Genomic DNA, 25,332 nt, shown 5'->3' with positions numbered 1-25,332 from the left:
TTCGATGATATGTGCCTTAACGACTTAATATGACTTTTATATAATGTTTTAAATGGACAAACGTTTTATAAATTATGTGTTATCTTACTTAGCTAATTCGTTAGCTAACACTTGCTCTTTTAAAATGTGTTGTGCCCTCAGGTCCAACTATAGTGAGCAGGTAGATGTAAGAAGATGTGAGGCATGGGTAGATGATCTTGAAGCTGGCTATAGTTTACCCATAGTGGTTGCTCGCTTTAGACATTTGCTTTATGTTTAGATAATAATGACTTGTATTGATAATGTTTTCGGTTGTTTAATGTTGGGCAACCGATGGATTTCCATTTAGACTTATTTTGATGATATGGCTAGTAACACCATTTAATGAATAAACCAAACAGATTTTGCTGGTTTGGACTTTTAAAGTTTAATTCCGCTTCTTTTAATGCCGTTAGGCAAAAGTTTTTGGAAATCCTTATTTTTAAATGTTGGGTGTTACAAAAAGATTTTCTTAATTTTTTTTCTTTTTTTCTTTTCTCAAAATGGCTTACATATGCTATGTATGTAACCCAGGCTTCATAGTTTTATTTATATCTTAATGGCTTGCATATATTCTGTATGCAACCCGTACTTCATTGAGCTATTTATTCAAAGATGGTATAAAATGTGTTATTATACATATAGATTGATATAAGATAACGCGGAATTCAATGCCTTTGTGTACTTCCAAGTGGTCTTATATGAATATGTATGTGTAATGGCAATTTTTCATTTGTTTAAAATTGCAAACAATTCTCTTTAAGAGTCTTGATTTTGTTGCAAACAACTTCAAATTTTTCAAATGAATTTCATGTTTCAAAAACTCTCAATTGTTGATATGAGAAACAAAGGATTGAACGCCTTTGTGTACTCCTGAGTTGTCTCATTTTGAACAATTGATTGAGTTAAATTTGTGCTTAAATGTTTTATTTGCATCCAACTTGTTGATTTAAGATGCAAAGGATTGAAAGCCTTTGTGTACTCCCTAGTAGTCTTACTATGAACATTGTTGTTGACGCAAAAATTTGTGTTCCTTAAAATCTTGTTCACTTTTAGACTTCACAAAAACCAATTTTTGCTCTACCTTTGTATGAAAACTTTTGCATAGATTAAGGGAGAGTTTGTGATTTCAAAAATTTCAAAACTTCAAATGTGTTTTTCAAATCATTTTCTTACACACATTTGATGATTTTCAAATGATTTTCATCAATTGAAGTTCGGTGTTTAGTTTGCACTAGAGCGATTCGATCACTCCATGAACTTCATCATCGCCGATGAGTTCTAACCCCGGAGTATTCACTTCTTTCATTAGATAGTGAGGGTATTTTGAGTGGTGATGATTTCGTGCAACCAGAATGGAGGGAGTAAAGTCAAAAAGTGAGAGGTTATGGTGATATGTTGTAAGAAAAGGGTTAAAAGAAATGATACCCTTCCCTAAAACTCTCAAATCGCCGGGTAAAACACATTTATATCGGATGTCATTTGTTGATATCTTGATTAAGACTTCATAGACCCAATGAAGCGATGCACATCTTTACCTAACCACTCAAGTGTTTCTTAACAAATACTTGTTTTATTTCTCACGGAGATTTTCACATTTCTATTGACTCTTCATTTGGAAGATGTTGATATTGAATAAGGGCGACATTCTGCTCCGGTCCCCGACTTCATTTGATCACTTTGTGTCTAGAGCTATCTTGCTTGATCATTGTTTTGATCCTTATTCATTTTTCTTAAGACACATTTGAGTCATATCTTTGTGATATTATTGCATATCTATGTGATATAGCCGGAACATTTGTAGTGATATCTTAATTGGTATTCCACAATGATCAAATGGAAATCCTACCAATGCTAACATATTTTCCAACATTGAACGTAGGTCTCATAATTACATTTATGTGATTATTGAGTGAACGAGAAGTCTATCAGTGACCTCGGATGTTTCCTAACAAGTCTTTAAGGATAATAGATTGTGGTTATCGAACGCCTTAGGTGACACTGACCATGATTTCTATTCTTTGAAGCATTCTCGTGGTTGAAAAGCTACAAGACCGAACTATGTTAGAAAATTGCTTTGTGCATAATTCAATGATACATAGAAAATCCGAAAAATGTCATACATTTCTTTCGGTCATTTCATTAATCCTTTTGATTTTTGAACATGTTAACGGATCATCCTTATCCGGTCTTTCATTTCTTATCTCACAAACACAAAAATCATCATGCAAGAGGTTTCTTTTCGCATTTTATCAATCAATGTTTGCATAATGACATTGGTTCCCAACTTTGTCATTATGAGGGGGAGAAAAAGATTATGATTGATTAAGAAAGAAAAAGATTATTTGATGAAGTAAAGGTGGAATGAAATGAAATGTAATTGTGATTGAAAAAGAAGTGAATTTTGCCGTCGAAATTTTAAGGATGAGATCGAAAATAAGGATATTGTTCAAAGATGCTCCAAAATGCTTACACTCATGAATTGAGGGGGAGCATGATTAATTCAAAAGTTTTGTTCAAAAGTTTACTCTCTAAAGTGTTTAAGTCAAAATGACAAAGATCAAAGCTACAAACGTTGAAAAGATTGATTGGAAGATTCAAGACAAAGAAGTAAAACTTCGAAAGAGTCTTCATCAACACATTTCATTCAAGAATCTTCAAAGTCATACAATAATACTTGATCAAGAAGATTCAAGGCATATATCAAGGGGGAGAGTTTAAGTTTTTGATACTTCATTCCAAGGAAACAAATTTTCATTCAAGAATCGAAGATTGAAGAACCAAAGCCAAATTTATACCTTCCGCACTTCAAATAACGACTCTGATTCACGGTTCAACAATTTTCAAAGATTCTAGACTCATTCATTTTATTCTCTGTTCAAACAGAACATTGAGAATTTCATCATGTTTTAACTACAAGAAGTCCAAGACCAAGATTGATTCAAGTTCTCCAGAGACAATGAGAAAGCTTTGAAGACTTGTTTCATCACACCAATTGTCTTCACCATCGGGCTCATCAACTTAATTCCTACAAGACAAAATAACACGTACTTCATTCATTACAATATATCACTAAGGGGGAGAAATGTTAGAAATCCAAAAAATAGTGATAAATTGTAATTTAAGTTAGTGGATGTTATTGTTGTTAAGACATGGTGAAATGATTTCTAATGTTGAGGGGTTAGATATGACAATAAGGATATTTGTAATATTAGAGTATAAATACCCTCAATACATTAGAAATCATAACAACAATTAAGCCTTTTATCCATTTTACAAATACAACATATATAGATTGTCTCTCTCTCTCTCTCTCTCGAAAAATCACACACACTAAACACACCAAGAACACACACACTTGAAACGCCATTGTTGAGATCGAATCAATAGCAGAAATCGTGTTATTACATAATTACTAAAAGCTCCAAACCCCATATCTTTCTCCAACCGCCCCTCTCTTCGCCATCTGCTGCCACCCTTTTTCTCTGGTCACCGTCGGATGCCACACGCCATCGCCACATGCCAGTTGCTACCCTATCCTACTTTCGAGACCCCTTTTTCTCTATTGCCGACACCTTACCTCCGCGTATGTCACCGGTAACACTATCTGTTTGAGGAACTACGACGACCTTTCACCGTCTTTTACGTTGAGGAACCATGGGGGCAATACTTTTTCCGATGAACTCGTCTGCCACACCGGTAACGCCATCGATAAGTTGCGATTGATTTTAACACCAAATCGACGAGCAGAGGGGGAAATGAGTAGTTGACGGTTGTGCATCAACAGGTAATGGTTATGTGACAAACGGCTGTGCATCAAAGGTTATTAAACCGTTGTGAATCGAGTAATAGTTTTATTAATAAAAGGTTGTGCATCAATGGTGGTTAAATGGCTGTGCATCAATTGTTAGTAAAAGGCTGTGCATCAAAGATTTTGTTATTTCACGTTTGCGCATCGCCACTTAATAATAGATGTCTAGCTTTATTTATTCATGGCTGCGAATGGTTGTGCATCAAAAATGTTGTTATCTTATGGTTATGTATATCATCACTTTTGGTAGCCGTTGTTTCTTCACTTTTTGTACGAGAAATTATCAATTCTATTCTAAATAGAGATAACTATTTTTTGTTTATGTTGTTGGGATTTGATGCGTAGAAAAAACGGAAAAAAGGCAAAAGAAAGGGAAAAGAAAATGGAAGTAAATGACAAGTATATCCTTAATCATTAATATTTTAATATAAAAAGAATTAATTAGCTAGAATTTTGATCTTTTTGATCCAAGGGTTGAAATGTTATCTTATTTGTTTTACAATAATATTTATTCTACAATACCTAACCTCTTTCTCTCTCTCTCTCTCTATATATATATATAGTCAATTTGTACATCGTACGGGTATTAAGACTAGTAAAAGTCTAAATTACACCATACGAGTAACTTTTAAGCTTTTGTTCGTGACTTTTGAACCATACTTTATTATTTTAAAAGTATATTTGAGCTCGGCATTGATCATGCCTCATATATCCAATTTCAATCCAAAGAAAACTCATTATAAGAAAATCCATTTCTCTATTCCTGAGAGCATTTTACTCATACCAGGAAACTTATAAGTCTAAAAAAAACTCATAATGTGTACCTGATGATGTATATTAAAGATTTGTAAAAAATAAATAAATGTGGTTATTGTATTTTTGTCAGTTTTTAAGAGATGATTATATTTATCATCTTGATGTTAGTAAAAATCACCTATATGCGTTCATTAAATTCAATTATAATCTTAGCTGAAATACACCTACAAACTATTAAATTATAAATATGGTTACTAACATACCACTCTAAGGTATTACCTTTGGCGACTCCATGTCACCGCCGGCCCCAACTAACGAATTAATAAGACCGGCTCTACTCAAAGTTGAACAATTAATAAAGACGATCACACTCAAATTGAATTGGCCTATACCTAATTACTCTCTAATAATATTTTCTTTGGTAAAATTTACCAACCTCAAAAAATTCAGCGCGGAACCCTCATACATTTCTACACCTTTACACATATATCATCACGTGGAGATTGTTTATGTGAAAACCATTTGAAATGAAAAAATTATAAAAGACTGTTAAATTATTCGAGTAGTTTGATAACTTGCTATGTTCATATGTAAATGGTATATGTGAACAAATTCATATATATATATATATATATATATATATAAACATATCAACTTTTTTCTTAATTTTACATATGTTCATACGTGAATGGTGTTCATATGAACCTTATCCCTACATTACATTATATAGTTAGTTAGCCATATTCATTATTAATCATGATTGAAAACATGAAGTTTTATAAATAATAAACATTTACCCTATATACTAAAAACTAAGTGTTTTTTTACAACTCTTTTTGCACCATGTACTATGTACTAATCACTTTGCATTTATTACCACCTGTGATACGATGAAACATTTACAGGTTTCTAGATTTGACTCTTATATGTCTTCTACTACTTTTTATAGGATAAACATAAACATATTATTATTTTGCTCTTTCTCACTTTTTCTTTTACCACAAATCACCATCTACGATCTAATCAACTTCAAGGTGTAATTAGTCGTTGTCATCATGTATATGTTTTTTCCTTTATGTATGTTTCTTTCTTCTATTACAGTAACAAAAAGGGCCAAAATAACTTTTTACAAAATTGTTATATGCTCACCCGTGCATGTTTCTATTGATCTTTAGTTACACAATTACTTACGCATACCATTGTAGGCATCCCAATTTCATGGCTTATAAGAGTTTTTTGTGTTTTTTCGCAAATACATAATTTATTAGGTTATTATATGGTCTATGTATCTAATACATTTTAATTACTTTTCTACAACCAACAGTCAAATTTAAGTTTACAAAGACTCAAGTCAATTGCTAATTATACATAAATTATGTTGTTGTAAGTAACGATGCCTCCCACCACCCCCGACCCAAAGGTTGCCACCCGTAAAAGACAATTGAAACTTACTTCATACTATCGCCATTGCTTAAACACTCCTGCTTATCCTTCAAATAGCAACATTAACGAAAATTTTGTGTTTCTCTATAGCTTTACAAATTAGTCTTTTGACCATAAAGATTTAAAATGTACACATTTGTAATTGACTGTATAATTGTTTTCAATGTCGTTCGTAGCAGCCAAAGAAGGACCAACGAAGAAAACTAAAAGCATAAGACCCCACACGCACACAAAAAAAGCTTTTTAACAACTTCTTTGGACGACAACTGATCAGAGCAACTAAACTGTCTTTTTGTTGTAATATAACTTTAATAGTATTATGATCAACGTCGTGCATTGGCAACGTTATGCATTGTAAATATACTAAAAACATATATGCCGCACCAATGTAAAGGCCGCCAACAACTAATGCCATATCCTTTTTTGACTTTACGTTTTTACAATTATTACATTCTGCCAAAGAATTACAAATCTCGCCGCAACACGCGGGTTAATTTGCTAGTATATACTAAAGTCAAATATAATTAGTTGTAAGCTGTAACAAACTAATAAAACTCAAAAGGAGCACATCATTGGGCTAATTCTCGAATGGTCCATGAATCTCCAATCCAAATGATCCATACACTTCTTAGTAAGCAAAGAATCCTATTTGTTGCCCATAAACACAAAAGTCTATATTCACCATCTTCTTGCTCAACAAGTAAAAAATTTCCAAGCTTTACCATTCCAACTAATTCCTTTTGCATCATCCAAACCAATTTATCTTCTTCTCGGGTTTAAGTACATCAAAATTGAATCAATAACTACATACGACCTGGCAAAATGGCTGTCTGTTTTTTCTGACTTTTTTTTAGAGGTAAAACCGACTTAAAGTTCGAACCTTTTGGGTTTCCAATCAAACTGCACACCAACTGTTTGTTTATATGTTGTTTCCAAACTGGGTTTTGTTTCTTTTTTCTCTTCTTTTTATTTTTATTTTTATTTTTATTTTAAAGCTGTCTACTTTAAGTAATCGTGGCACAATTGAATGATATAATTGATATGAAGATGGTTCAAGTAACATGACACATTTTAAGCGCGTATGAGTGTCTACGTCTTACCTCCTTGTATTCCACATACTAGTGGGATTGGGTGTTTTTCGTGGTTAAGTTCAGAAGAAAAAGTGACATATGTCAACTGTTGAATGTTAATTCTTTGGACTTATGTGTAGAAATGTATGTTTTTAGATAATCTTGGTTCAGCTTGTTCATGACTCCATTGCATTATGCACATTGCCAATAATAGGAGAAAAATGTACATTTATGTAAGTATCTACTTGTTTGCTAGAGTGACATATCCCTCGAAAAGTTATCTTGTCAAAAAAATCTCTATAACAAAGCCTTGGATGTTTCTTGAGTAATTATGTGTCAAAATGTTTTGGTTTGGCGCTTTTGATAAAGGTTTTCAGATGTTATATATGTATATTTATTTGTCGCTTTGCTTATTTTTATTCATAATATTTCCTGAAATATTGGATTTCTTTAGGGGATGGATGGTCTATTTCTGCATATTGTTAGCTCATGCAAATAATGTTTGGTGGACAAAAAGGTGGCATTATTCTCAAAAACTTAAAAAGGAATTTTCTTGGTGAACCATCTTTATCAACAAGATTGCTTAGTAACTTTCCGGCTGAAATTGAATTATCTGATTACCAACGAGCTCCTAGTCCTAACAGTGAAAGCCCTACCGGGTTTCTAAGTGGTGAAAGTTTGAAAGCAGAACCAATTGCTGATTTAGATCTTTTCTTTGTGAGGCTTTATAGCTACTATAGTGGGAAAGGTCTACAATGCATCGTCATAAAGTGGATTGTTGAACTCCTCACCCTTGCTTTTCTCATATTATTCTCCGGATTTTTTTTGTTATATACTAATTGGAGTGGTATACGAAATGTAAAATGTGGGATGGATGCGGTACAATCTGGAAAAGAGCCATGTGACCTAGCTAAGGAAGTTCTTCATCAGCATCCTTTGACCCCTTTAACAGGTCTAAAAGCTGTGATTCTTGGTTATCTGGGAATCACCTCGGTTTACTGGATCTTCTGTTTCCTAAGTTGTTTTGCACAGTTAAAGGATACACTAGAAATTCGTAAATTTTACATTCACAGGTATAATTTGAAAGATCTATCCCATAGATGTTAATGAGCAAACTTCAGCTTCTAACATATTCTTTTTGTGTTGTCAGCCTCGATGTAAATGACAATGAGCTACAAAACATGCCATGGTCATCAATTCTTGAAAGGGTTGTTCAAGTCCAAGAGTCGCGACAGTTATGTGTAATGAAGGACCTATCAGCTCATGAAATTGTTATGAGAATGATGAGGAGAGAAAATTACTTGATTGGAATGCTGAACAAAGGAGTGCTTGCATTTCCGATCTCTCATTGGGTCCCAGGTGCAGGTCCCAGTTCCAAGAAAGGACTAAATGGTATGCAAAATTATTTAATGCTTACAAAGACCCTTGAGTGGACGATAAATTGGTGCATTTTGCAAAGCATGTTTGATAGGTTTGTGTTTTCTCTTTGATACACGGGTTCTAACTGCTCACATCTTGGTATTTTTGATTTTTGTTATCACATACTTCAATATTTGTTGCGTCAATCGAATAGAGCATCTTGTATTGTTTGAGCTGGCCTAGCAGTTTAAAAGTCCCCAAATATCCAAATTATGTAACTTGTGATTTATAATTCCAACACTTTACCATTCAATTTCGTTTTGTAGAAACTTTTGTATCAGAAGAGACTTTGTTACCGATCCCAAGACTTTAAAGAAAAGGCTAATGGTTGTTGGGGTTGCAATGCTTCTACTTTCCCCATTTATTGTTACATTCATGCTTGTGTATCTCTTTCTTAGACATGCTGAACAGTTCTATAACCATCCCAGAACAGCCTCATCGAGACAATGGTCAAATCTTTCAAAATGGGTATTAAGGGAATTTAATGAGGTACTGATATTTTCATTTTAGAGGTGGCCATTTCTTCCCTCTTACTTGTGTATGGGCCAGTTTGAGTTGTGTTATATTTCAAAGCTGAACGGATCAAACGGGTTGAAAGCTGTATAAGTTCTATTTTTAATCCATACAACCTCATAATTACATTATTGAAAGGTTTAGATGGTTATTTTAATCGTGCCGTTTTTGTAATTGCTTATCAACACAGCAGATATTTACTGCTAATATGAACAATGGAGAACACAATGTTTGCAAGTCAACCTGGCCCAGTCTATTTCAAGCCAAATATTTTTTCACCTTCCACGACCTACCTTGTACACCTCTCTTGACACCTCTTTTTTATTTATTGTTAGTAATTTTATAAATATCTATACCTTGTTTATGCCATCAATAAATTGTAATTAGGTCGATCATTTGTTCAAGCACCGGATCAACAAAAGTATAGCACCAGCTACTGAGTACCTAAAATAGTTTCCATCTCCTATCGTATCAATTATTGCAAAGTTCATATCCTTTGTATCTGGTGGCTTTGCTGCTATTTTAATCATTATTGCTTTCCTCGATGAGTCTCTTCTCGAAGGCCATGTAATGTTCTTGCATGCATTGTATTTAACCAACTAAATCAAGGTCAAATGAGTATTTCTTATTTAAACAGTTTATGTTATCAATTTCAGATTTTCGGTCGTAATCTATTATGGTATGGTGCTGTTTTTGGGACCATAACGGCTATAAGTCGTGCTGCTGTATCAGATGAGCTTATAGTGCTTGACCCACATGGCACCATGTCTCTCCTTCTCCAACATACCCATTATATGCCTAAAAGATGGCGTGGGAAAGAAAATAGTGATTATGTGTGAAAGGAGTTTGAAACACTTTTTCAGGTATAGTTTCTTTTAGCAATCAAAGTGCTGGAATTTGGGTTTTATTGCAACTTATATGTAAAAACCAGAGATTGAGGTCGTTATAATGGGTCTTACAGTTAGATAAATAAATAAATAGCTAATGAGAGCTGGTTGAAGGTCATCTAAGAGTGTTTTTAGTGCATAAAATTCTCAGCCATGAGGTATCAGATCCTGACTAATTCCATGGATGTTAATGTATAACCAAATCATCTAAAGGGTATGCTCAAACAGTTTGATTCCGTTTCTTGTGTCTGTGTTTGATCTGCAATCCAAATGTCTTCAGATTGAGTGATTTGGCAATAGCAAAAACAAATAAACTTTTTGTTCTCTTAATGATATACTGAGCCAACATGGCTCTGCTTTCCAACTGCTTGATGCTTATGTGTGAGCATGGTTTATTATGCAGTACACTGGGAATATGTTGTTAGAGGAAATGGCATCAATTTTTCTGACTCCATACATGCTTATCTTTGTAGTCCCAAAGGTATTACTATCTTACAATGCTAGTTAATATGTTTGATTTCCAAAAGAACTTGTTCCTCTATACTCTGTGGAGTCCTATGTATAAATTCTTTCAAATAAAATTTCTGATTAAATGTTTTAAACTGATAATCTTATTCCTTGTTGCAGCGGGCCGATGATATTCTGCAGTTCATTGCAGATTTCACTGTGAAGGTTGAAGGTGTAGGTGATGTTTGCAGGTTTGTAAGTCATGATCACTGTTTACATATTTCTATAGTATCTGTGTAGCTTAGCTTAGGTATCACCTATATACTAAAACTGTAATACTGTGCATAATATAATGCAGCTTTAGTCAATTTGACTTCCGAAACCATGGTAATATCAAGTATGCATCTCCACATAATTCGTCTCGTATCTATAGGAGTTCCCAAGGGAAAATGGAGAAATCGTTCTTGAGGTATTCTTGAACCTAACTTATTATATTGACTAAATTCTTGTTTATGTATATGTATTTATATACGTCTATGTATTAATGTATATATATGTGTATATGTATGTGTATGTGTATGTGTATGCGCAGATATATGCATGTGTTAGATGGGTATTGAGTTTATTGTCTTGTAATGCCAGCTTTCAAAGTAGTTGTCTATCTTGGGAGCCCAATTTAGAAGGAAAGAAGTTTCTTACATCACTCAAGACATTCCAGGAGCAAAGAGATCATGACCCGATGCAAGAATCTGCTCCAAACACACGAGACCAAGGAAGCTGGGACAACTATTGTTCTAGGGATCGTACATGGCCTGTTGCCCTTGATCACGCACGTTACCCTTATTTTCTTGAAAGTTATTATGTGTCTCAACATGATCATCATTATGATGGTCCACTAGACATTGAGGCAGGGCTTATAAATGTCGAAGATAAAGGTGTCATGAATATGTGGGCGCCACCTTATGTAGGATCTGACCGGGGCCAGTTTGATGAGAAACGGTGTACCCTTTTTATGGATCGAACTGGAAGCAATCTTGAAGCTTCTACGTCTAGAACCATTCTACAACATAATGACTTCAGGAATTTCGGTCAAGCTGCACGGAGCCAGTGGTGGGACCCAACGGATGTCTCTTTGGTGTCTAGAACTGGCATAGGGACTCAAACTAGCTTTCTTGAACCTCCAAACTTCCATCAGAATAATTACTATGATGTCCATGATAATTTGTCAGCTAACAGTTTTCAAGAAGAAGATATGCAGTTTGATTGGATGACAGTGGAAAAAGATTTCAATCTACCTTTTGATGATATTTATGACGCACATTCACAAAGTCCACCAAGAACACACATTTAAGAGCTCTTTGTTGGATCTCGGGTACTTCCTTACTACTGTCCTGTGAAGTTATCACATACATCATAGTAGTATAAGTTTTGAATGTTCGTTACATCATTTTAATTGTTACGATTTGGGACGAGTTATGTTGGGTTGTTAGCCATGTTTACTACAGTTATACCAAAATAGTGTTCACAGAAAACCATCCCCCTGACTTTGCTGATTAGCAATGCTTTCTTGGTGACACCCTCAACAAGGAAAACTCAAAATGCTGTAACAATTTGGAATCCTTTATGAGAGATAAACTTTTAGCGTCACAATAGGTGCTTGGATTGAAAAGTGAGAATATGATATTTTGTGGACGGTTCAAAAGAAGAACAAAGGAATTGAAAACATGAAGATTAACCATTCATCTAATCTAATCAAAACTCGAGAGGGAGAATAGCACTTCGTGATCCTCGTGTGTGTTTAAATGAAAAGAAAGGTCGTTTCGTCCTACTGGCCTCTTCATGGTTTCTTATGATATCTTGAATTGATAAGTAAATGTCACAATCAACTGCAGAATCCATTGAGAAAGATCTTCGAATGGGTTGGATCACAAGCTGCTCATCTTTAATGCTGCTAGTCCTTTCGTTGCTAATTATCGAATCAATACAACACTTTCTTGACTCGTTTGCATCCTCACCCAATTCAATTGTAACAAAATCTTGGTCACTGCTTGTCGGGCTGCTATGGGCCAAAGATGGCGGATCTTGGGGTGAAGAAGTCGGGACTACAGTATCTGTTGGACACCTGGCTGTACCCAAAATGTTCAATCTGCAAATCGGGCAGTTTGGGTTGTCCCTCAGCCATATGTCAATGCAGTGCATATGGAAGCCATGGTCACAACTAGGAAGAACTCTTAACGTATCTAAATCTTGGAACTCATTCAAGCAAACAACACATTCATGTAATCTTTTGTTCTCGCGATCCCTTTTGCTATATCGACACATGGGTATTTGTTGGATAAGTGATTCATCGAGTCCAGTGTTCTGCCATGCTGGAGTCGAGTAAACTGATGGAGGTTCTTCTGAGGTAGTGGGTCGGGTCATTAAGAATTGGGTTAAAGGGTAGCAGCATTTAGTGATCAAAAAGTAACTGACGATCAAAAAAGTGATGGCTGTGATGCAGGCTAACACGATGGCTAGGAGTGGGAATCCAGTGGCAGTTGTTGAAGGAAAAGCTGATGGCTGGTAGGTCGAGTTTTGGTGGTTTGCGACTGAACGATGGTCGGAATTGTAAACTTGTTTGTGCATAGAACTAAAGTCCATTTGCACAAGGATTTTGAAATTCTCTTAGACACAACAACAGTTTATATAGAATACTTGACTTACTGCTAAGGTGCATATATATAGATATAGTACGAGTATGTGTTTATTTTGTGATAGTGTGTCTTTAAAAGAACACAATGTTGTCTAATACTAAATCATGAAATCTATGTTTTTATGTTCTGAGATGATTTGTAACTTTTGGTTATTTTAATGAAAGTAATAGGGAGATCTAGTTATCTAGTTAAAGGAAATAGCACAATAATTGATTAATGGTTAGATTGCCCCTACAATGGGAGACTCATATGATTACTGGCGTGGGTAACCTCTTTGAGAGCCTCTTTTTTGTTTTCTTTATTTTTGTTTACATATACTCGTATATTTTAGATTAGATTATAATCGCATGTTTTAGATAATTGCAGACTCGTCTTGGCTAAACAAACGTACCGGTATAATGTTTTCGGTTACATATCTTTTTAATCGGAAGGATTTCGACACGATGAGATATAGGGGATGTATGGAACATAAAAACGAACAGGGTTACTTTTTTAACTTGTTTCGGTCTTATCATTATGTGTAATTAACTCGCAAAATTACTTGAAACCATGTAATCTGTCAAGAGCTTATATTGATGACATAATAGATATTTAGAGGTTCTATCGTGTAACATGTTAAAGACCCGTTAATAAACCTGTGCAGACACGAACTTACCTGTAAAGACAGAGTTGTACATTAACAGGTTTCCTAACAAGTTTTACGAGACTTTATAACTAAATGTACTGGGCCTATTTGGTAGCTGTAGAACAGCCCCTGTTCTGATTATAAACTGGCCTTTGGCCCAACCAAATAAAATTAGGAGTTTCTAACACACGATGATGAATTATAAGATGTTCAAAGACTAAAACAAAACTTAAACACAATAGACATGGTTAATGGCTTCGTGTAAGGCCCCTTCTCAATCCTTTTGTTGTCATCCCTACAGGCTAGTCCCCAAGCTTGTTAATCTATATACATAAGCTTGGCGTGTGGCGCCTTTGCGATGCTTTTTTTTTTGTTTATCAGGTGGTCAGTGCCCAAGCCCGTTCATCTTTACATTAAATTGTCAAATGTGTTGGCATATCGCATATCTATAAAGTGAGGGTGGTAGAATGAGCTGATCAGACAATATACAAGACCAGACTAATCGGGTTATATTAAAAAAAAAAAAAAAAAAACTCGTTTGTGATTATATACTTTGTTAGTAGTTAGTACCATTCATTTGATGCAATTCTTGTCGATCTGATATATCACATACCTTAATGTTGTATTTTTGTTGCATACGTGTTTCAGTTGAGAATATTCTCTTAATTTGTAACAACGCAGGTTGTTTAGTGATGAAACAGCTAATTAATTAAAAATATGCAGAATTTATGCTTATTCTCATTAGTTATGAAGAACGTACCTACATTATACATATGGTTCAGTTTAAGTAGATGAACCCATTTAAATACGTCAATCTAATAACTAACGTCACAACAGATTAAGGCTTGGTAGAAAATGTCAACCTACTGTATGTGGCAATGCAAAAAAAAAAAAAAAAAAAAAATGCAAACATGTCCTATAAAAGCAACCTCAATGTGAACTTTGATGATCAATCAAAATGTATTTGGTCCTTTGATGTTAAAACCAGGTCAGTTAAAAAGTAAAAAAATATAAATTAAAAATTCTACACATCCGTTTAAAATATACTGTTTCGTGGACCCCCAAGTCTTTACTCAAGATTCCTTTTGATCTATACACAAATTAGTTAATTAATTAATTAATAGATCTTAAAATAGATGGATGTACAGTAATAAAATAAGCATTGACCAATGACAATTCGACCCTTCAAAAGAAGCTCTAGCTAGGCACATCAACACAACGTACGTACACATGGAGAAGCTCCTTACTAGCTGGTCTTCTACCGCTAAATCCTTGCCCGAAAACTACGTTTTTCCAGTCGATTTAAGACCCGGGGATACAATATTTGTGCCCATTTGCAACACTCTCCCCGTGATCGACCTTGAAGTTGCACTTGCTCGTGGCCGAGATGTTGCAGTTCAACAAATTCTTAATGCTTGTCAAGACTACGGACTCTTTCAGGTTTAATTACCATATATATATGATATATTTATCTTTTTGATTATACGAAACATGTTTGCTTATCGACCAGTCTAGTAATGTTCATTTTGTGTCATGTGGTACTTTATTTTTGTATACTTAGATCCTGCTTGTACTATTACCTTGAAAACACATGTGTACTATTACATAGTTCTTCATACATTTCACCGACCTAGCTAGTTTTTGAAGTTCATAAAGAGTAAATTGATCCAAATGTATTAATTCAACAAGTTACACTTTTAGATTACAAAGTATAGATAGTGACCCAAATCAAAAGGTAGATAACACCGCACGAAATATTTTTCCCCCCAAAAGTAGACTATTTTTTCTTAATGCGTGACATTAGAGTGACAAGTAGTTTGTGTAAATTTTTGAAAGTAGGTGATCAACCATGGAGTTGATAATGACCTATTGAGTGACACAATGAGTGTGGTGAAGGAATTCTTTGACATGTCGAATGAAGACAAGGCAAGTGTGTATTCAGAAGATCCAAGTAAAAAGAGTAGGCTCTACACAAGCACTTACGACTACGATAACGAAAAAGTTCATCTATGGCGAGATAATCTACGACACCATTGTTATCCTATCGAAGACTACATTCACTTGTGGCCACAAAAGCCCGCTAGATATCGGTAACATTTTCATTTGCTAGTATACCATATATTTAGAAACTAAAGATAGCTTTGTTGTTTGTGACCATTTGTTACAATTTTCCTTTGTTTGTTGAAGAGACATTGTCGGCAAATATTCACTTCGAGTGGGTAACTTGTCATCAAAAATATTGGAGTTGATTTCTGAAGGACTGGGAATTGGGCCTGATTACTTTGGAGAGGGGCTTACTGGAGCCCAACTATTTTCTGTCAATCACTACCCGCCATGTCCCAGCCCAAATTTAGCATTGGGCTTACCCAAACATTGTGATGCTAGTCTCATCACTTTTCTTCTTCAAGATGATATATATGGACTTCAAGTGTATAGAAATAATGAATGGCTTGGTGTTCAGCCCATTCCTAATGCATTTGTTGTTATCCTTGGTCATCAGGCTCAGGTATATATAGTTGACCACTTTACCTTGAGAGGATTTTTGAAAGTTTTATACTTGATATAAGATTTAAGAAATAAAAAAAGGTTCACATAATGACATATGTATGACCATTAAAAATGTAATTCATATTGGCTATATGATCGACTCGACAAAATGTTAATTTGATGTGTAGTTTCAGAATTTGAGACTTATTTTCCCTAGCAAATTTTATTAATTGGCTACAATGCAGGTTGTTAGCAACGGAAAGCTAATTAGTCCGGAACATAGAGCCATAACAAACTCAACAACTAATCGAACATCGATTGTGTACTCTATCAATCCAACACCCGACAGTATCATAGAACCTGCCAAAGTTCTTATCAATGAAACGAATCGTCCGCTTTATCGGGCCTTCCAGTTTAAAGAATTTCTCAAAACTTATGAAGAGAAGAAAGACTACAACGAAGGAGCTTTAGAGGATTTTAAGATCAATGTGTGAAGTAAGGACATTGTAATGCACTTGCTTATTACGAGTAGTATTATTCTTTTGATGTTGTAATAGTAGCAATTTGCCATTTTTATATCAAAATATCTTGACTCACTATATGGTTGGTTTCGAAACATTTAGTGTCAAACTATCCGTTAAAATTGTATATCTAAAAAGGTAATTTGTTGTAAAAGGAATTGAATACTTTAAGTTATATGGGACAACTCGTTGATATATATATGGACAACTTCTCAACATACATCTTTTGCTTTTACGCATGCCCGCGCGATGCTGTGGAATTGATTGGCAGCGGCGACGGATGGTGATGGCGGCGACGACGTGTGATAATAGAGTCGATGGCCGGGGGGGGGGGGGGGAGGGTGACAACTGTGGGGGACTGATTATTAATGTAAATTTTTTTGATTTAAAAAAGATAATGTAGTTATTTTATGTGTGTGGGGTGAAAATTGTTTAGGGTGTTTTTGGTAGATTAATGGATGAAATGTGATAGAAGATAAAATGTTTAGGAGCAGTATTATCAAAGCCTAAAAAATTTTATAAAAAAAAAGGGTGAAATGCGGAGCTAAACTATGATATATATATATATAATATAGGGGAAGAGAATATGAGGCTGTTAGGCACCTAAGTTGGGTGAAAAACCCCTCACATACTTTTTTTTAAAAGGTAAAAATCATGGGGGGCCATGTATTTATTTAAAATATTAAAATATTAGTATGTGAGGGGTTTTTCACCCAAGTTAAGTGCATAACAACCTCATACTCACTTTTCCCATATATATATATATATATGTTGTTTTATATTTTATTCAAAAATTGGAAATTGTGAATGTGAAGAACTCGATGCATATATAGAAGCGAACAATATTCCAAAATCCAAATATATGATTGTAAGTATGTAACCAGAAAACTCCAAAATTTGTTTGTCTGGATACTTGCATATTATACTACTACTAAAAATAATGCATTGATCACGAAGACAACATATAGTCACTCATATACATATATGTAGCAAAGTGTATATATGTTACAAAATATAGGTTGCGAAAATCGTGAAGATTTTAATGTGCCGATCGACACCTTTTAGAATTATGTATCAATTATCGATCACTTGCTAAAACCATAATAAGCGTTAAGGGATAATACCGAACCATATTTCATCCAAGTACTTCATCGGGTTTGTAGGTCTTATATATACAAATCAGAATTGAAGTTAATTTATCGGTAATTAGTTGCCCAATAATAATTTCCATAAGTTCACGTGTAGCTTTACATCGATCGATCGTGTGGGTTGTACATATAGTACTTGTACGTTGCTAAGAGTCAATGATCATTGACAGACGTAACTTCTAGCAAAACGGGGAAAGACCACGGGTGACGGGTAGTAGCATATAATAGTGTTGTATAGATATAATGGATACCCAAAAGGTTTGTATCAACAACAAAACTGAATCCTTGCATTTATGATATGAGGGGGTGAGATGTAAACAATTTGAGAGACTATTTCCATAAAAACTTTTGACCAATCGAGTGCATAGTAAGAAGGTGTAAATAGTTTAGTAATTAACCATATTTGTCTATTGAGTATTTGTAGGAGAATCAACAACACGTTGAGCAATTCATATGCTATACTCTCTGTATGATACGTGAAACACAAATACTTATACATTAAATTTAATAGATTAAAAAAGAGAGATGACATTTTTTTTTTTAAATTTCGTTCATTAGAACGCCAACTATTAGCAACTTTAACAATTATTTACATATTGGACAAACTCTTGTGTTGGATTTAAGTTACCCTACTAAATTTGTCCATTTTTAAATTTTCAAAGTTAAATATTACGAACTTTGACTATAAATATTTTTGTTTGAGTTATATAATATTTGATAAAAGTTATATGAATTAGATGTGTGTTTCATTGGTATAACTTTCATCAAATACTATGTAACACACAAAATTATCTATGGTCAGAGTTAGTAAAGTTTGACTTTGAAATTTTAAAAATGGACGAGACGGAGAAGCTATATTATTATTTGAAGAAAAAACTTAATCATGATATGATATCATTATGGGGTTCCCAAAGGTTCGTCGGTTTGCTCGCCAGTGCAGCAGTGCTTCTTCAAACCGATTTCATACAGTATAGTTGTTACTTTGTTAAACGGTTCCTCAGCTTGGCGCTTAAAAAAATAAAATGATAAGCAAGTTAATTATGAGGTATTGTTAGTATTGGCGTGTCATCAGTTAATTGATGAGATGGCAAATATCATGAAACTAATGTCATAATTGGAGTCTAGTTAATCACAGAGATTCGCTACCAATTAATTAGACAATAGTTTGCAACTTTGCATGGAACGTACTATACATTCTTCCAACGAGAAATTAATTAGTGCTGCAATTTGATCATTAGTCTTCAACATTCAAACTCAACAGGTAAACATACGTAATTGTAAATATATTTTAATTAAATTCCGCACGATCTGTGTGTTTAATTCTTTTGTTAAAGTCAGATGCGATCATCAACCTAAATCTAATTTGTCATTATTGATGATCATCAGTGCGCTTATATTAGTCGTTTCTGATGTGCGACCCATTCCCAAAGTTTAGTCAAGAATTGAAAAGGTTTACGTCAAAGTTAGTTTACAATTTATATATGCATTTCAATAGATTACTAGTATTATTAATTTTTGTGTTAAGTGCACGGAAATGTAATCAACTAAGGTCGAAAAGTTATTGCGTACATGAACTTATAAAATGTTTATTGTATACATGAACAAATCAGAAACGTTATCGAATACACGATTGACCTGCTATTCCCTTAGCCGGTAACCTTTTTGAATTCTTAACTACCGGGTGACGTCAGCATGACATCAGTAATTTTGTCTTATTCTTTTTTTTTTTTGTTATTTTCTGCTTTTTTTTTTTTTACGATTGTATATTTTTACTACTAAACTTTTAGGTTTTATCACTTTAGTATAACTTTTTATATACAAGTATAATTTATTTTGAAAGTTTTTAATTTTTATCAATTAACTTTGGATTTTAACATTAATCATCAAATTTTTAAATTTTTTTTTTTTTCTACTTTCTCTTTTATGTTAACGCTTTTAACTTATTTATACCACTTAACTTATTGGTTTTTAACTTTAGTCAAACTTTTTGTATACAAACTTAATTATAGTTTAGTTTTATACGGAGTAGTTTTTAGTTTTTATCAATTAACTTTGACTTTCTAACTTTAATCATCAAATCTTTTTTTTTTTTACTTTTTATCTCTTATTTTAAGATTTCTAATTAAACTATAGTAATTTTTAAGTGTCCAAACTTTTAGGTACTGTTGTATGTATAAATGCTTGCATGATGCAGTGTTGATCCTGAGTAATGTCCCCCCAGGGTCAAAAAACTAGTTCTAACTACACATATTCATCAAAATTTAGAACCATAAGAATTTAAAAACAAAATCGGATCTTATATCTTGATGATGAAGATGTCAAATAAATGAATAACAAAACTGATGAAAAACGATGTCAAACCACTCCACATATTCCTTTTTCTGTATTTCATCATGAAACCGATAAACGTGTAATTCCTTTTACACCCCGCCGCCGAGAGATGTTGTGGGAAATGTTGGTCGTCAACTGTTACTGTCTTTTGCTTTTTCTTCTTCTCTTTGATATTCCTTTTTCTGTATTTCATCATGAAACCAACAAACTAGTAATTCCTTTTACACCCTGCCGCCAAGAGATGTAGTGGGAGATGAAAAAAAAGTGAAAATTGTAAAAATCTTGATACAATAAATATTTATTATAAGTTCATGCACGCAATAACTTTTTGGCATAGTTAATTACATTTTCATGCACTTAACCGGCCCACATCAAGCCTTTAGCCGGTTTCGGTATACAATAGAAAATTAGCAGGGTTCATGTATACAATAAAACTTTTGTTAGTTCATGTATACAATAACTTTTCGGCCTTAGTTGATTACATTTCGGTACACTTAACCCTTAATTTTTTGATAGATTTGTGATTGATTTATTTTGCAATTCAAGTTTTTGATATTGAACTCTTGAAGTACATGAAATCAATGTGATACAATAAGTGAGACTAGGTACACTATTGTGCTAGCCATCTTATCCCATCTTTATGATCACAACAAGTTTATTGACATTTTTTTGTAGGGAAGCCTGTTTCAACAAATGTAGCATGTTTGATGGATCAAAAGTTGGGCCATTCATCAATTTTTATTTTTGTGGTCAAAATAGGCTATCATGAAGAGTGTATTAATTTCACATGCATTTCCTTCACTTTTGGCTTTCCTATGCTTGTTTTTATTAAGTAATCTCCAGATCTTGATAGAAATCCTCACAATTAATTTGCTAAAAGATGCATTTCTTGACTTTTAAGATTGTTAGTGTGCACTGAAATGAGTCTGTTTGGTTACTTTAAGTTAAATGACTAGTTAGTGTAATATGTTCTGTCCTACTTAATTTTTTATGGTCAATGGTTTGACTTTTAAAACATATACAGTAGAAGTTTCACAGAAACAACTATTGACTATCCCAAACAAAAGAGAGTATTGGGTTATAAACTACTGTATATATATGTTTTCAATTTTCATCTATAAAAATTCAAATTTCTCATTTGGTTCATTCTCCTTTTTATCTTATCAATCTGCTCCAACTGTGTCTTTATCTGAAACCATTGTTTATTAGATAGTGTCCTTCAATTTCCAAGTACTATTTCATTGGCTAGTAAAAAGCCTTACTCATATACTACTTACTTTGTAATCAAATTTGTTTATTCCTCTTGGTGTCACTACTCACCAACCTTGAATTAATTTTCTACAAAATATTGCTACTACTACTTTATCACGTATTACTCCATTTTCCTAAAGTTTTATACAGTTAGTTATGGTGATGATGTATGAGAGTGGAATTCACATTAAAAATACTAACATGACATGTGAATATTGAAAACTTTGATCATCATGCACTTTGAAATTTTCAAAGTTTGTTGCAACTTTTTTTGTATTTGTTATTATAATGAGTCCAAAATTTCGACTCGTTTGCAGTTGTTGATTTTAATTAGATGATCACTCTTTGTTGTATATACAACTTACATTAGAGTACTAATCTACCTATATATAGAAACTTTTATGCTTTCCCAAAAGCCCATGATAACATAGTAGCGCCATCGGTTTGGTTTTGGTTTTTAGCCAATTTTATGCCCTGCAGGACCAAGTACTCCAACTACAGGTCATATTTCTGGTCCTTGATTATGTAGCAATTTACATTATAGATGTCTACTTCATTAAACCAAACTAAAGTTCATATTTCTGTCTATTTCACTAAACCAAAAAATATAGAAATCTTGGGTCCTCATTGGTGTATATTAATGTTAATAACTGGTTGTCTTATTATATTGCATTTGGCCAATGAAAGGAACATATATCTAGACCACTTTGATAAACAATTAGGTCTTTAATTAATATAATCAGCACCTAAAATTAATATGTTATCATCTTACTAGTGGTGTTTAGAATATTACAAATTGCAGCATCAGTGCTAATTATAGAACTAGTCACATGGGTCCTTCCACTTGATTCCAATTTCTAATTATATTAGCAGTACCCAACTGGAAATTACTTAATTACATGGATACAGTTTATATACCATAGTCTGAGATCTGGACTAATGACTTGAAAATATTTGATTCTGTTATCTAGGGACTAAGGAAATCCTTTAGTCAACACATAAATAATACGTATACGTATACATTTACGTACGTATCTCTCTATCTCTTGTTGTCTCACTCACTCCCTCACTCTCTTTGTTTCTATATATAGGTTTGTATGTAACACATGTGTGTATTGTATTCACACTTGTGACTGTTTACTTAACGGATAAAGATGAAGGAGGATCAAAATTTAAAGTGGTTCGACGTTGAATATGTACCCGGTGGTTACATATTCCCAAAGGAAGACAGACCTCGAAATCTTGGTATTCCTGTTTGTGATTCCATTCCTGTAATTGATCTTCCCAAAGCAACCGCTCCAAATGAACATATGCAGCCTGTTGAAGCAATCTTGAATGCTTCTCAAGAATTCGGTTTCTTTCAGGTATTTTCTATCATCATATCTGACTATCTGTTATTGGTTTTAATCAAATAATTTTGATGAATTAAATAATTAACCTTTTTTTGTCACGAGTTTTGAATTAGGTGATCAATCATGGAATTCCGGAAAAGATTGTGAATGATGCAATGACAGTTCTTAAGGAATTCTTCAACATGCCTTCTGAAGATAAAACTAGAATCGTCGACCAATCTAAAAAAGGTTACATTTACACAAATAGCACTGATTTTGCAAAAGATGGAGTGTATTTATGGAGGGAAAACCTTAAGCAACCATGTCATCCTTTAAAGGAATGCATCCAGCTATGGCCCGATAATCCAACCAGATATCAGTAAGTTTTTTAACGTTTTTTACTTTCATTGTATAAACATGTCTTTAAATGTATTATCCTAAGTAAAAAAAATTTCATACAGGGAGGTAATTGCAGGGTATTTAGTAGAAATACAAAAAATGAGTTTGAGGATTTTAGAGATGATTGGTGAAGGACTAGGACTCGAGCCAGGATACTTCAAGGATATGAGTGAAGTTCAGTTATTGTCATCAAACTTCTACCCACCTTGCCCAGACCCAAGTCTAACCTTGGGAATATTACCACATCAAGATCCTAGCCTTATAACCCTTTTGTATCAAGGCAATTCAACCGGGCTGCAGTTTCTAAAGGATGGTCAATGGGTCAATGTTGGTGCCACTCCTAATGCCTTTGTTGTTAACATAGGTAACCAACTTGAGGTACGCTAGTTCTACAAATATTTATAGTTCAGAATCAATGCATTCATTATATGTTTATATACGAAAAACGTTTCATATAAGCCATTCACCGTGATCTCAAATCTCCTGTTTTGCTCAGAAAAAATCGATTTAAAATGACTAAATTTATTATAATTTAATAAATTTTCAGTTGCTAGTAGTAGTAATTCAATTGATCAGTGTAAGTAAATGTATAAAATAAAGGACAACATATTTAATCCATGGTACCTTCTGCACCAGGCTCAATTGTACATATAACATATAAATAATTCATGAACTTTCATATTCAGGCCAATAGGTATAAATTTGACTCGATATACAAGTCACTTTTGATACATTAACTTATAAATAGGCCATTTGGGTCCTGTTTTATCGCCACTGGATCCTATGCATCAAATGAATAACTTACTTAAAATGGGTCAAAATGAGTATCTTGTATGCATACAAGTTGTTAATCATTTTGTACAGAGATTTAGAAGTTGTTACTTCTAATCATAATATTCTATATATAATCTTATAAGTATTTTGAGTGTACTTGGCAGTTGGCACAGATATATGTATAAATTAAGAAATTTAAATTTTGGTAAGAAAGGTGACCCGTTTTAGCCCATACATGTTTTGACCCGCCTGCCCGCCCATCTTGTCACTTCTAAACATCATATTAGGTTTAAATTAATGGCCTATATACAATATCATTCATTCCTTCAAAGTGGGCATGGGATTCATTATCCCAAAATTTCAGTATGCATTGTTTTAACAATAACGATTTTATGGGTACAGATTATCAGCAACGGAAAGTTGAAGAGTGTTAAACATCGGGTAGTAACTAGTACACATGAAACTAGAATAAGCATCGCAACCTTTGTGAACCCTTCTCCAGATTGCATCATTGAACCAGCAAAACATCTGGTGAACGAATTGGGAGCATCACGCTACACAGCTAATCAATACAAAGAATTTGTCCACCGCAACAAGGCATTTGGTGACTACACGGACGCCATACAGAATGCCCTGGTAACGAAATATTAAGAAATAGTTGTTCACATGCAGTAAAAACTATATGTATTATAATTAATTAGCCTATTAAGTTGTTTTCAACAGAGTTAAACTTGTAACTTTATACATAAATCTTACAGAAAGGTTGTATATGTCTTCGTGTTGTGATTTTTGTGTGGTGTTCACTGTTCACTCGCGCCATAACATGTTATTAATATAGACCCACTTTCTACCCGACTAAACTATTGAAATGTTAAAATCTGTTCGGGAGATCCAAAAGATCATACTATGTTTTAACTTATATTTGAAAATATGCAGCATCACCAGAAATACTCACATGTCCAGAAGATCATACATTTTGTGTTTCTTACTTTTGTGTGTCTATTATAATGTTAATGGTTACTTATTTATTAGCTGCTAACCTTATTAAAGTTATCTCTTTTGTATATAATAAAAGGCAAATTACATAACAGGAAATTTTAGAAAAGGTCAACGACTTAACGTGACATCACCATTTTCCTTCTTTCTTTCGGTTCATGTTATCTATAATATCATATATTTTTTTGCACTCAAAATATATTTTCTTCTGAAACTCTAATAATTTCTACACAATCTTTTACATTGGAAAACTATCTATTATCAAACATTATAAATATACAGTATATAATAGAATTAACATACATATCAAATTTAAAGACTGGAAATTACAAACCTATCATAATCCTCTCTCCAACTTTCGCATCTTCTCTCCTAGTTTTTCATCCTTCCAATCCCTTCTCAGTATATAGAT

The 25,332-nt window shown here is 33.5% G+C and overlaps 3 protein-coding genes and 1 pseudogene across 3 annotated transcripts; 3 read left to right on the top strand and 1 right to left on the bottom strand.

The window, feature by feature from the left end:
* Nucleotides 1-7,587: 7,587 nt before the first annotated feature.
* LOC122593621 lies at nt 7,588-11,947 on the top strand (annotated as a pseudogene).
* Nucleotides 11,948-12,116: 169 nt separating this feature from the next.
* On the bottom strand, nt 12,117-13,026 carry LOC122593620 (RING-H2 finger protein ATL16-like). The gene has a single exon (XM_043766047.1). The coding sequence runs from the start codon at nt 13,002-13,004 to the stop codon at nt 12,117-12,119; it is 888 nt and encodes a 295-aa protein (XP_043621982.1). The 5' UTR covers nt 13,005-13,026.
* Nucleotides 13,027-14,912: 1,886 nt separating this feature from the next.
* LOC122592083 (hyoscyamine 6-dioxygenase-like) lies at nt 14,913-16,663 on the top strand. The gene is made up of 4 exons (XM_043764290.1): nt 14,913-15,122; nt 15,522-15,772; nt 15,870-16,188; nt 16,415-16,663. Exons 1-4 carry the CDS (start codon nt 14,913-14,915, stop codon nt 16,661-16,663), a joined length of 1,029 nt encoding a protein of 342 aa, XP_043620225.1.
* Nucleotides 16,664-22,574: 5,911 nt separating this feature from the next.
* On the top strand, nt 22,575-24,590 carry LOC122594405 (hyoscyamine 6-dioxygenase-like). The gene is made up of 4 exons (XM_043766868.1): nt 22,575-22,784; nt 22,886-23,130; nt 23,213-23,528; nt 24,327-24,590. The coding sequence occupies exons 1-4, from the start codon at nt 22,575-22,577 to the stop codon at nt 24,573-24,575; spliced, it is 1,020 nt and encodes a 339-aa protein (XP_043622803.1). The 3' UTR covers nt 24,576-24,590.
* The last annotated feature ends 742 nt before the right edge of the window (nt 24,591-25,332 follow it).

This window comes from Erigeron canadensis, chromosome 3, assembly GCF_010389155.1.
Source record: "Erigeron canadensis isolate Cc75 chromosome 3, C_canadensis_v1, whole genome shotgun sequence".
Lineage (NCBI taxonomy): Eukaryota > Viridiplantae > Streptophyta > Magnoliopsida > Asterales > Asteraceae > Erigeron > Erigeron canadensis.
This window is presented reverse-complemented; position numbering and strand designations above follow the sequence as displayed.

What these genes read in the sequence shown, in the direction of transcription:
- LOC122593620 (XM_043766047.1), bottom strand. Translation starts at nt 13,004, where the DNA reads ATGGACTTTAGTTCTATGCACAAACAAGTTTACAATTCCGACCATCGT.
- LOC122592083 (XM_043764290.1), top strand. Translation starts at nt 14,913, where the DNA reads ATGGAGAAGCTCCTTACTAGCTGGTCTTCTACCGCTAAATCCTTGCCC. An exon ending in CAAAAGCCCGCTAGATATCG is followed by an intron (nt 15,773 to 15,869) that starts GTAACATTTTCA and finishes TGTTTGTTGAAG; the next exon opens with AGACATTGTCGGCAAATATT. An exon ending in TCCTTGGTCATCAGGCTCAG is followed by an intron (nt 16,189 to 16,414) that starts GTATATATAGTT and finishes GCTACAATGCAG; the next exon opens with GTTGTTAGCAACGGAAAGCT.
- LOC122594405 (XM_043766868.1), top strand. Translation starts at nt 22,575, where the DNA reads ATGAAGGAGGATCAAAATTTAAAGTGGTTCGACGTTGAATATGTACCC. An exon ending in AAGAATTCGGTTTCTTTCAG is followed by an intron (nt 22,785 to 22,885) that starts GTATTTTCTATC and finishes GTTTTGAATTAG; the next exon opens with GTGATCAATCATGGAATTCC. An exon ending in GATAATCCAACCAGATATCA is followed by an intron (nt 23,131 to 23,212) that starts GTAAGTTTTTTA and finishes AATTTCATACAG; the next exon opens with GGAGGTAATTGCAGGGTATT.